Source organism: Labrus bergylta, chromosome 1 (genome assembly GCF_963930695.1).
Source record: "Labrus bergylta chromosome 1, fLabBer1.1, whole genome shotgun sequence".
NCBI classification, from domain to species: domain Eukaryota; kingdom Metazoa; phylum Chordata; class Actinopteri; order Labriformes; family Labridae; genus Labrus; species Labrus bergylta.
Genome location: NC_089195.1, coordinates 34,940,060 through 34,952,559, shown reverse-complemented (window position 1 = coordinate 34,952,559; position 12,500 = coordinate 34,940,060). Strand labels below are relative to the sequence as shown.

Here is a 12,500-nt window from a genome sequence, read left to right as displayed (position 1 = left end):
ATTAAGTAGACTCTTACAGCATGGTGAATAAACATGAGCACATAGATATAAGACAAATACACTATGTTTATAATTAGAGCTCAATTCATTAAATAAAAGTTATAATTGAGATATATATATATATATATATATATATATATATATAGATATATATATATATATATATATATATATATAAGATGAGTCAAAAGACCCCAAAGATGAGTATTCTGCTCCTGTTGCTCTTCAAAAGAGAAACTGTGTTCCAGAGCGTTTGCAGAGGGCTGTGGATTCCCTTTTATTTTGACTCCAGTATTGTTTTAGCGTGTCGATGAGATATATATATATATATATATATATATATATAAAATAAAATAAAAAAAGGTAAATTGGTGAGTGTTATTCTTCAAATCTAAAGTAACGTTCCTGTGTCAGTGATCTCTGAAAACTCGGAGGGCCACTGCCAAATTTATCTGAATGTCAACCCCTAAATATTATTACCAACTTATTAAAAATGTCAATCAAGTGAATCTGTCGTCTGATTTGACCTCTGACCCACTGACCCCGCCCCCTCTCGTGTCTCCGCCTCTCTACAGGCCTCATCCTGGTCAACGAGCCGTACTACAACGAGGCGGGCTTCGACAGCGACCGCGGCCTGCAGGAGGGCTACGAGAACAGCCGCTGCTACAACGAGATGGCCCTGATCAAGATGGTCCAGTCCATGACGACCCTCCTGCAGAACCCCGTGGAGTTCTTCAGGCAGGAGATCCAGGAGCACTTCGCCTCTAACGGCTGGCGCCTCGTCCACCGGCTGGACGTCTGGCTCGAGCTGAACGAGGCCGCCGAGAGGAGCCACGCCGCCCACGTGACCTACAGACACTCGAAGGAGCGTCTGGACGAGCCCGTGGCGGTGGCCCACAGCAGCCCCAGCAAGCCCGGGGAGGAGGGCGGGGTCACGGGGGTCAGCAGTATTATCGAGGAAGACCTGGAGGACTCAGGTCTGAGCCCGTCCACTGTGGCGCCGCCGCAGCAGGACCTGAGCCAGAACTCAGACTGCGACAGCACCCAGGGGAGCGCCACGCTGCCCGGCGCTGTGGTCCGCGGCGGGACGTCAGAATCATCAGGTGCGGTCAGCGGTGGAGGGGCGGTCTCGGCGGCGAGCCAGCCCGTGGTGCGACCAAAGAAACGGAGAAAGAGCTACAGGAGCTTCCTCCCCGAGGGCAGCGGCTACCCGGACATCGGCTTCCCGCTCTTCCCGCTCTCTAAGGGTTTCGTGAAGAGCGTGCGAGGCGTGCTGCTGCAATACCGAGCTGCGCTGGCCGCCGCCGGCATCGCCGAGCACATAGAGGACAAGTAAGTGCCTCCTCCTCGCCGCCCCCCCCCCACGACTCAATCTGCACTGCTCCTTTTTCCTCCTCCTTTTTGTACCTTTCCATCGGCCTCCAGCGGTTGAGGAGGATCGTAACGTGTTGTCTGGGGGGGGCAACAACCCCCCCCCCCCCCCCCGCCGCCGTCCCCCCGCCCCGCCACCGACCACATGTTTGTCCTTGACCTCCATCTCTCTCAGTCCGTTCTGCTCCTGCCGCCCCAAAAACTCCACCGTGTTTTTTTCCTCTTCCTGAATCACAGACTGAAGGAGAGCAGCTCCTCTGAGCAGGATCAGGATCTGGTTCTGGTTCTGGTTCTGGTTCTGGTTCTGACCATGTCTTTGTTCTCCTTCAGTGAATCTGCAGACGAGTGTGATGCATAAAGAGGGAGGGGGACGCAAGCAGGTAAACACAAAGGAGGTCAAAGGTCAGGACTCTGACAGAGGAGGAGAGATCTTCACCTGCAGACTCGTTACCGTGGAGGTCAAAGACGGCTGAATAAACGACGACCTCTCGACCTCTCGACTGATCTATGTGTAGCACTACTGAAACTTACCGCTGTAACCATCCTGCACTACAACGAGGACACTCTGACCCCGGGAGGGGGAGGGGGGCGGGGCGTCGGGGAAAACGCCCCCGACCAGGACGGTTTGTTTATAGTAGAAGAAGAAGTCACTGGTTGTTAAAACGCTTTCTGCCAAATCCTCTCTGTCCTCACACACACACACACACACACACACACACACACACACACACACACACACACACACACACACACACACACACACACACACACACACACACACACACACACACACACACACACACACACACACACACACACACACACACACACACACACACACACACACACACACACACACACTCTACATGTTTAAGTAGAGCGTACTGAATGTCAGATAAACTGCCAAACACCACGACCGCTTCAACACTTCTTCCACTGCACTCGTCTCCGTCGGTCACGCTGAAACACGGAGCGACCACGTTTACATCTCCATCACCTCCGGAGGTCAGAGCGCCGCAGCAGCGGGCGTGTGACGGCGTGTGATGTGTGGAGTTCACTTCCTGTAGAGTTTAGTAACAGCGGGATGGGAACTCATGCTTTTGGTGTATTGATGCGTTTCAGCACGGGATTCAAACCCGCCATGCTCCACTTTTTTCTCACTGCGAACGACAAAAATTAAATGATAAAGAAAAAAAAAAACAATAAGCGTCCATTCCGTCATCTGTCGTCGACATGTTGCCTTACTTGAATCTTGTTCTTTCTGATCTCAGACCATCGTGTACAGAGCTGCTTCACCACACTTTAAACATTAAACCCTGCAGACCCCCTCAGACCCCCTCAGACCCCCTGCAGCAGAGTCCTCCTCTTTACTGATGCGGATCAGTTCTCAGTTGGGTTTGTTGGTTTGCTGATGATCACTTCCTGTTCTCCCCGACTTTAAACATCTCGACCAATGAGAGGAAAGACTAATCTTCTTCTGAAGCCTTTTCCACACATGCACTCCTGGAAGTTTCTAGACATACGTTCAGGAGAGACGGGAGACTTTCCCAGTCTGACCCTCTGTAAAATAGATGAACGGCGCTCCCCAGAGTGCGGCGCCATAATGACAGTTTTTGTCTTCTTGTAATTGGACGTTTTCAAAGTTTCAACAAACGAGCCCAAAGAGCGTTGAGCAGCTTCTTTTTTTGTCATGACCCCTCCCGCTCGCCTGTGAGTACTTCCTGCTCGGTCTCACATCTGCTCACCCTGATTGTTTTTTTTTAACGGGGGGGGGGGGGGGGCTTGCAGGAAACAGTCTGGTTTACGTCGGGGGGTGAATCACTCGCCCGCCGTGTCCGGAGAGTTTCAGGAGTTTTTTTGCGCGTGTGAAAAACAGTGGATGATGATGATGTCACTCCATGTGGTCGGACTGTGATGTCATGAACTGTGAAATAAGTGAAACTCACCTTCTGGTGCTTCCTGGGGTTATCACATGCATCTTTGTTTACATCTTTTTTTTTTGTTGTTCTGCATTCCACGTCTGACGTTGTTTAATAAATAATAATAATTAATGAAGAATTCTCATTGTTAAAAAAAACGGATGAGTTTGACCTCCTGGTGCCCGCTGTGTGCGACGCAAACCGGAGGGCGTCGGCTCGTCTGGTGTTTAACTTGAACTAAGACGCTGAAGCGTGTTGAGCACATTGTGCCATGTGGAGCTGTGGAGCTGTGGAGCTGTGGGAGCTGTGGGAGCTGTGGGAGAGGATGAAGAGCTGCTGTGTTTCAAAAAACCAGAATCAGGGTGTTTTCTGTTTGCTTCATCTTCCTTTCCAAACCGTCGGACATGACACTTTGTCCTCTTCCTGGTTTTCACCCCGCTGTCTTTTCTTTTTGCTGCCTTTAAAGCCACAGACGGACGGACGCCTCTGTGTGATTTTCTTCTTCTTCGCTGGCTGCTGTAGCATGTAGCCTCGTTTGCTTCTTCTTTCCTCCACTCGCTTCCTTTCTGTAAAGCATCAACTCCATTATTCTCTGAGGAGGAGTGTGATTTTGGTATTTTGTTTTCTGGGTGCGAGATTTTTGGAAAGTTCAAACCATGGACTGTATATGAAATATGGACAACACTTCTCCGTCTTTATGTGAGTTACAATGTGAAGCCAAAATCCCCCTGACGTATTGCACTGGTGATCTAAGTTGGTGCAGAGATGTGTTCATTTTTATGATGCTTGAGTTTCATCTGACGGAGTGAGAGAGTTTAAAAAGTTCCCGCGCTGAGTGAGAGAGAAAACGTTCTTCTTATTTATTGCGATGATGTCAGACCTTTTAGCGGCAACGATCAAACTGCGATTTATTGTGCAGAACGTGAAGAACGTGAAGAACGCTGCAGGAGCCGCATTCCTCAACAGAGCGGTCAGTCGTTTAATCCGCTCCTGGACCTGAATCAGCGTGAGAAGAAAACATGTTTTGCCGTGTTTTTTTTTTTAGTTTTGAAGTTTCCTCACATGTCGAGGCGCCGCTGGCCTAGTGGTTAATTCACGCGCTTCATGTACGGAGGCTAAAGTCTTCAAGGTGACCCTGGTTCATTCAACCTGTGGATATGTCATCCCTCTCTTTCTCACTCCCCCCAATTTCCCTCTCTATCCACTTCCTGTCTCTCGTGTTAAGCCCACGTTTCCCCACTTCCTGTCTGTGACCATTAAAGGAGGCGGGGTTAATGACCTGTGCTGCAGCCAGTCAGCAGGGGGAGCTCTAAATCTTTTGGCTTCTCTCTTGAGGAGCTCTCGTGCTGTCCATTCTTCATACAGTCGATGGTTCAAACCCGTCTTCAGAGAGTTGGGAGGGCGATGTTTTCTCTCCGTCTTTTCATCCTCAAAACGTAAACAGGAAGTGAGAACTGCTCTCGCTCGATCTGGCAGGATATGAAGCACATGATGCTATGTACAATTTTCTGTGTATGTGTATATTATTCAGATTGAACCCATTATTCTTATTATTCTGATGAGACGTTTGTTTTACAGCCAAAGCATGTAACATGTTGCTTTAAGCCTTCTGAGCGGGCGACACCAGACTTGACTGTACGATGTCTACATTTCCACAGTGGCCTGTTATTGAAATATTAAAAAGAAGAACTAATAAAGTTATGATTTGTAGCCTGATTCCCTCTGTACAGCTGTCATGACTTCTATCAGAATATATAAATATGGGCGTACATGCAGAATTTATTGAACACACTGGAGCTCTAAGGAGAAGTCCCGCGGATGCTTGGAGGCGTAAATGTACGACATGCTGAGTGTGATATTGTACCTTTTTGATTTCTTTTTTTAATGCTTTACTTTTGTTGCTTTCAGACGACTGTATAGTGATGTATTAAACTTTGCAAGCAGTACCATAGAAACATTGTGGCTTTAATTTATTTTTGACTGCAGTACTTCCTGTTGGATGTTAAAAGATAAATCTAAAGATATTCTTTAATTTCTATTGATAATAAATCCTAAAAAACACAAAAAACTAACGATTCATTTAGGATTAAGTTGCTGTAGAGTTACACACGGCGATGGCTGTCAGCATTTCCATCCTGGCCTGAAGTCAGGGGAACATGATGGTACTCCGGCTGCATTCCAAATGGATTCATTGATTAACGATGGTAAGGAGACGAGCGCAGGTGGAAGAGCGCATTCAAATATGCTCAATTTTGAAACAAGACGGATTTTAAAAGCCATCGCAGAGATCTTCCAAGAGTCGATCTCGACGCAGGTTGAACGAAACAGGATGAAAATATAAACAGTGGGCCAGCATGCCTTCATTATGTGAGGATGATTTAAATTTTATGAAGAAGACATTAACACAATGACAAAAGGTGTTCTCACTTCTGAGATTGTGTTTCATAAACAGTGGAAAATTCGATTAAATAAGAGGTCTAATAAAGAGTAAAAGAGCTCAACAGTGACAGCATTTTTTATTTTTTTGGGTGGCTCTAGTTCCAGAACCAAACTGTTGAGTCCTGTTTACTACTAACAATAGTAGTTTCAGATGTCCCCCATCAACAGTCACATTTTAATTTAATTTTGGTATATTTTAAAATAATAATACGTTTTATAAGTCTCTTAGCACAGGAGAGAATCATCATCCTGAGAGCCACATTTAGACTCAATATTAAAGGATCAATCAGTGAGATGTGTAGAGAGTGAGATGATAAAGGTATCTTACTATCTGATCATTAAGGAAACATGCTATGTTGAAGTGCTGGCTGCAATGCAGCAGCCAGTATGTCCTCCTTCTAACTTTAGATTCTGCTCCTGAATGCTCTGGATTTGTTTGGACCAGAGAAGGTAGGCGCGTTTAAGGCGCCCCCACACTGCCGTTTTGGACGCCCCTCGGTTTGTCAGATATGAGAGCAGTTATCAGGTCAACAGGTGTTGCAGCGATGGAAGCGGTCAAGAGAAGTGGTTCAGATAGAAGTGATTGTACCCGACCTAAAAAGCCTCTGCATGTTTCTAATAAGCTCCACGAGCAGAAACGTGCTCAAACTAGGATCAATATTGGAGATGCTTTTGAAAAATGGAGAGAGGTTAGAACACAGAAAGGTTTACAGACCCATGCAGAGCTGGATAAACACTGAAGCTTCAGAGTCCACCACATGGTGACCTGAGTGAGCATCATCTCTAGAGAGGAGGGGGGGGGAGACAGCTCTCTATAATGTTTATAATTTAGACTGCAGTACCCATTTTAACCACTAGGTGTCAGAGTTACATATACTTTAGTGAGGTGAATTGCTTTTGTATGGAAGAGGAGAAAAGCTGTGCATGTATTGATTTAATAAACACTTAACGCAGACTCATCAAAGACTCACAAAGCACCAACAGCTCTGCAGTTTGTCATCAGATTTATTCTTCAATCAGAAACACTCCACTTCCCAGAATGTTTGATTTGACAATAGAAAAAATTACAGACATTCGTCTCATGGAAAAATAGATCTCTCAGTGAATAAAGAAGCAATCGTATAATCTTCAGTGTGCAAGAAATAAAAAGAAAACAAAATAACAGATTTCCCTTCACCAGAAACGTTTCGACAGTACAGACGACGAGAGTACTGAAGCAGCAGGTTCAAGACACGGACAGAAACTCAGCAGTGAGACAAAAAAACAACAAACGTCAGGTCTGTCTTCATCTGGATGAATCTAAGCTCCTCCCCTTTAGTGACTGATGAGGAGGAGGTCACACTGTTCATGTTTTTCTTTGAGCCTCAGGTAGATGTCAAAGTCTCTTGTGACTGATGACGGCGAGGAAACTTTTTTTTCCCAGCATGCTGCAAATAAAAAATCAGTGGCTGCACCGCCATGTTCACACCAGCAGGGGGCAGCACAGTCAAGGCACATCAGACGAGGAGCAGCTCAAACAAATGAGACTGCATCGAAAAACTAAAAGTTCAGAGGGGTGTGCAAAGAAAATCCACATCAGCTGCTCCTCTTTTTGTTTCTTCTTCATGACTGAATGATTGAACATCTTAAGGCCCCTCGAGGTTTCTGGAAATGAAACTCAGCAGGAACAGCCTCTTTGGTTCAAACGATACAAAGATCACAAGAAGACATACAGTACAGATCACACGGCCCCACACAGGGCTCATACGACTTTATTCCTTTCAAATAACAGCAAAGCAAAGTTTTTTTTAAAAAGCCGGTTTTCAAGTAAAGTCGTCAGCGTCTGTGCTCGTCCTGAACGAGTGAAAAAGTGATTTAAACAAACAAAATGAGACAGGAGGTCAAACTCACGGCGTCAAATGTGGAATGTGCAAAAAAAAAAAAGAGGTTTTTATGAGGAGACTAAACGTCGTCAGTTAAATCAAACCTGTCTTGTAACTCGGTCTGATTTGTACCCTCGCTGTGTTGTTTTGTTTTTCTTCCACCATGAGGAGGAGGAGTCAGCGTCAGGACAGTTTGCTAATGCTCCCAGATGATTTGTTGTGGTGAGGCGGGAGAATGAGGGCGCCCTGTCAGGAACACAACGCTGCCTCCCTCATGCAGCATTTAACACATCGATATCCACCCCCCCTCCCCTCTCTCCACCCTCCTCCACCCCCCGCTCTCTGAGGACTCAATAACGAGCTCCTTTAACCAGCGTCCACCTCCTTTAAGGCATGACTTACTCTCACTTTCTCTTTGACTCAGACCGTCTGGTTTTTTATTTTTTACTCCAAACGTCTGAAGCGATTTGGATCACAATTAAAAGACTTTTCTAGGCCAGGATCCTCGTTCAGCCTCTCCTCTTTGTGACTTAAAGCTCGATGGTAAGGACACCTCGGTGATGATCGGTAATAACGCTGCAACATGTGTGCGCGTCTGAAAAGCAGCTCGGGTCGGAGACGATCGCTCTGCAGGGCTGAAAGCAGCTGGATGGATGGAGGAGGAGGATGGAGCTGAACAGTTTTCATCAGTCTGTGACTTATGAAGGCTGCTCTCTCTCAGCTGGTCGGTGTCCTCCTCGTTTAGTGAAGTGGTTCTCAACGGGTGGGTCAGGGAGCTGTTATCGACGGGTAGCGAATATGTGACTCTAAAAAAGTCTATGAAGCGCTTTTCAAAGGAAGGATGTGCGACACTTAAATCATAAATCCAGTCTGCCCTGTGTAAATGTGTCTCTGAGTCCTGACTGTCTACAATGAGGGAGAAGCTCGAGTCCCGCTGGCTGTGTTGTTGTCAGAGCCGTGTTTACATGGACGGGACGGCCGGCTCCTCCCCTTGTGTATAAAAGCTGTTTTAGTCAAGAACTAGAGAGAAGAAGAACATACTCACTGATTATTTGGATGTTAGTAAGAGTTTTTAGATCACGCTCATTCTGTGTCAGTTTACATGAAATGTGAAGCTACGAGCTAACTAAAGAGCGCTAACATTAGCATGCTAACACAACAATGTGAAGCTACGAGCTAACTAAAGAGCGCTAACATTAGCATGCTAACACAACAATGCAGGAAACAGGTGATTGCAGCTCGAGCCGAGGACGATTTAGTAAACTGCTTGTGCTAAACTTCTTTGTGCAAAACGCGAGGGGAGGGGAGAGTTGGAGGCGTGGCCTAACAGAAGCTTGTTTTGGTTTCCTGTTGGTGCTCATCTACTGGATCAAAAAAGTCGCTCATTCTTCTGTCACATGTTTTTCTAATTAAATAAATCTGATTAGTTTGGTTTGCGACCAACTCGACCTGAGGGGAACCGGCTGAGAACCACTTCATCTCAAAGAGGGAGAACGAGGATGTGTTACAATAAGAAACAGATTTGAATCTGAATCTGAGAGAGAAATTAAGGTGACGTGATTCGCTGAGAAAACTCGACTCGTTCAGGCGTCCGCTCTGACTCCGTGACGATCAGCCTCGGATCAGAAACCTTTAGGAGCCTCTCAAACATCTTTGATTTGATATGAAAAATAAACATGATCGACCGTCCACCTGGCGTGATTCCTCGCTGGACGCCGCGCTCTCCTCGCTCCGCTGCGAGCTTCATGTTCGAGGTCAGACGCTCCGTCGGACCAGACAAAGATCTCCCTGATTGATAAACAGACGCAAAGCAAGACGACCCGAAGTGTAAACCACACACACACACACACACACACACACACACACACACACACACACATTTCCAAAAGTCTTTTTTTCATGAAGCTGATTTTATATTTCAGATTCATTTTTAAATATATAAATATAAAGTTATGATGTTCGACGTCTGTACTAAACCTCGGCGGAGATTCACAGCTGTCGGCTCTGAACGAGACGCTACGAGAACTTCTCGAGACTCGGCCCGAGCCTGACGACGTATCAGAGCAGAGCGTGGCGCAGAGCTGTAGGACACGCCCACCAGGAGCGCCTTAAAGAGACAGCAGCCTAAATGAAGCGTCTCAGGGAGCGGCTGAATTTATTTCAGGCCGGTGTCAGATAAACGGAGTGTTTTACTTTATCTCAGGTTATTTTCACTGACTAGACTAAACAGCCAATCACAGAGCTGCGTCTGAAATCTTTGTCTTGATTGACAGATAAACACCAACATGAAAAGAAGGACACTTTGAAATATGAACACACCTCCCATAACGGTGAACATGACCCAGATATTACATGACGGGGGGGGTTGTAGTCAAGACCACTCAAGACCCCCCTAACTGAGACCCAGACATACCCGAGACTAGAGTGCTCCAAGGCCGAGACACTTAGGGATCGAGACTGAGTCAAGACCAAGACCAAGACCAAGACCAAGACCATGACCAAGACCAAGACCAAGACCAAGACCATGACCAAGACCAAGACCATGGCCAATACCATGACCAAGACCAAGACCATGACCAATACCATGACCAAGACCATGACCAAGACCATAACCAATACCATGACCATGACCATGACCAAGACCAAGACCAAGACCAATACCAATACCAATACCATGACCAAGACCAATACCATGACCAAGACCAAGACCAATACCATGACCAATACCATGACCAAGACCAAGACCAAGACCATGACCAAGACCGAGACCGAGACCAAGACCAAGACCAAGACCAAGACCATGACCAAGACCAAGACCAAGACCAAGACCATGACCAAGACCAAGACCGAGACCATGACCAAGACCAAGACCAAGAACAAGATCGAGACCAGAACTATCACTGAATAATCATCATCTTGTGTTTAGGGGGTGGTGTGAGGGAGTTGTGGTCTAGGCCGGTCTTGTTTCCGCTTTATGAATAAATTAATGATTTTTTCGGGTTTGTTTACTTCCTGTTCTGGTCGTTTTTAATGTCGTTATGTGTTGAACACTTTGGGTCTCTTAACGGGTCTCGCTCGTTCTTAATCCCAGAACTTCTCTGTTTTCTCTGTGCAATGTTTTGAGGTTGATGTCGAGGAGTTAACGCCGTCCTTCCTGTTCCCGCCCTGCGCTACATTTTTAAAGCTGAAGCGTCTTCATTCGGCCGTGTCGACGTGCGTTCAGTTCATCCGGTGATTAATCTGGCGAGTCCTCGGTGCACCTCGGCCTGCAGCGGCCCGTACTCCACCACCTCGCCGTCCATCGTGATGATCCCTTTGGGAGAGAACGGTTCCAGCCTGAGCGCCCGCACCTTCACGTACACCAGATGCTGACAGTTGGTCCCCAGGTGTTCGCCTTTCTCCATCGCCAGGAAGAGCTTCAGCAGCGCCGCGCGGGAGATCCCCGCTCGGACGTAGAACAGGTGGATGACCCCGTCGTCCGGGGCGGCGCCCGGTGCTGCCAGCAGGTCCTCGGCCAGGTGGGAGTGGTACATAGCCAGCATGAGCACAAAGTCCTCCTCCTGAACCAGCACCCAGTCCCCGGGCAGCTGCTGGTCCAGAGGCGGCAGCAGGGAGTCCGGCGGGCCACGGGGCGCCTTGTGGGGACTTCTGGACGGCGTGCTCTCTGTCCGCCGCGCTTTGAGGGAGTTGTTGGAGTGGCAGGAGTTGTGGAAGGTGTTCTGTCCGACAGAGTCTCTGGACCTGAGCGTCTGATTATTGCAGTGCAGGGTCACCTCGTTCCTCAGAGTCTCCTGGTCGGGGGCGGGCAGGTACGCCAGCCGGCCCCTGTAGACCCGGAGGGACGCCAACCGCACCAGCGTGCCCACGGTGAACCGCGCCGCTCCCACGTGGCGGTACTTCTCGCTCTCGATGTCCACGTCCGCCACAAAGCCCCAGGCGAGGGAGAGGAAGGAGAAGAGGCGAGGGCCAGAGGAGAGCTGGACCGAGACCAGGTCCATGCGGGACACCAGACCTTTACAGAGCAGGAAACCGCAGCTGAGCAGGAGCTCCTCGCTGGACACCGGAGACGATCTGCGGGGAGGAGAAGCACAAGAGACAGGTTAGACTGAGGGACTCGTAACCATAGTAACCACAGGCATGAAGGAGTTCGTGCTAGCGTTGCGTTACAACTGCGCTCGCTTCTGACTGTTTTCGGCGTCGTTTCTTAACTTCAGACGAGTCGGTCAGTCTGAATTTTAATAAATCCTGAGTTACTCTGCGTCTCCCACTCGTATGTTCCCTCGTTATTTCTTCGAGGATGAAGCATTCAGCCTCTCCAGCGGAGGAGACGCAGATAAAAAAATCTTCTTCTAAAATAAGAGTGGAGAGTGCACTTCATATTTCTGGGGGAGGAAGTGGGTCGAGGCTTTAAGGGGAGAGTTATATAACACCGGGGTAACTGTGACCTTACTGTGTAATCATAAAAACACAGAGGGGAGGGAGGGGGGGGGGGGGCAAAGAGAGAGATAAAGGCAGAGGGGGGGCTCAGGGAGAAATGTGTTGGAGGTGGGACAGAATCAGACACGACAGGAGCGCTCAGACGACAAAGACGACCCCATCTGTGAGAGTGGAGACCGGGGTCGAAGGTCTCACACACACACACACACACACACACACACACACACACACACACACACACACACACACACACACACACACACACACACACACACACACACACACACACACACACACACACACACACACACACACACACACACACACACACACACCCTCAGATATGCCGGCTGTTTCCGCCCACAGCCAATCACAGTGAAGACAGAGCGTCTCACATCTCCATATTCATCACCATCCTGTATTTACTCACCAGTCACTCTGGTTTCTTTAAGTTCATTGGAAAGTGATTTTT

The 12,500-nt window shown here is 47.9% G+C and overlaps 2 protein-coding genes across 2 annotated transcripts in view; one reads left to right on the top strand and one right to left on the bottom strand.

Moving 5' to 3' along the window:
* The window catches only part of ube2o (ubiquitin-conjugating enzyme E2O), a 30,212-nt gene extending 28,025 nt beyond the window's left edge, over positions 1 to 2,187 (top strand). The window contains 1 exon segment of the mRNA XM_065954942.1: positions 576 to 2,187. Within this exon segment, the coding sequence (XP_065811014.1) occupies positions 576 to 1,336 (761 nt within the window). The 3' untranslated portion in view covers positions 1,337 to 2,187.
* Positions 2,188 to 6,716: 4,529 nt separating this feature from the next.
* The window catches only part of LOC110004136 (sphingosine kinase 1-like), a 35,418-nt gene continuing 29,634 nt past the window's right edge, over positions 6,717 to 12,500 (bottom strand). Inside the window, 1 exon segment of the mRNA XM_065959852.1 lies at positions 6,717 to 11,662. Coding sequence (XP_065815924.1) covers positions 10,816 to 11,662 — 847 coding nt within the window. The 3' untranslated portion in view covers positions 6,717 to 10,815.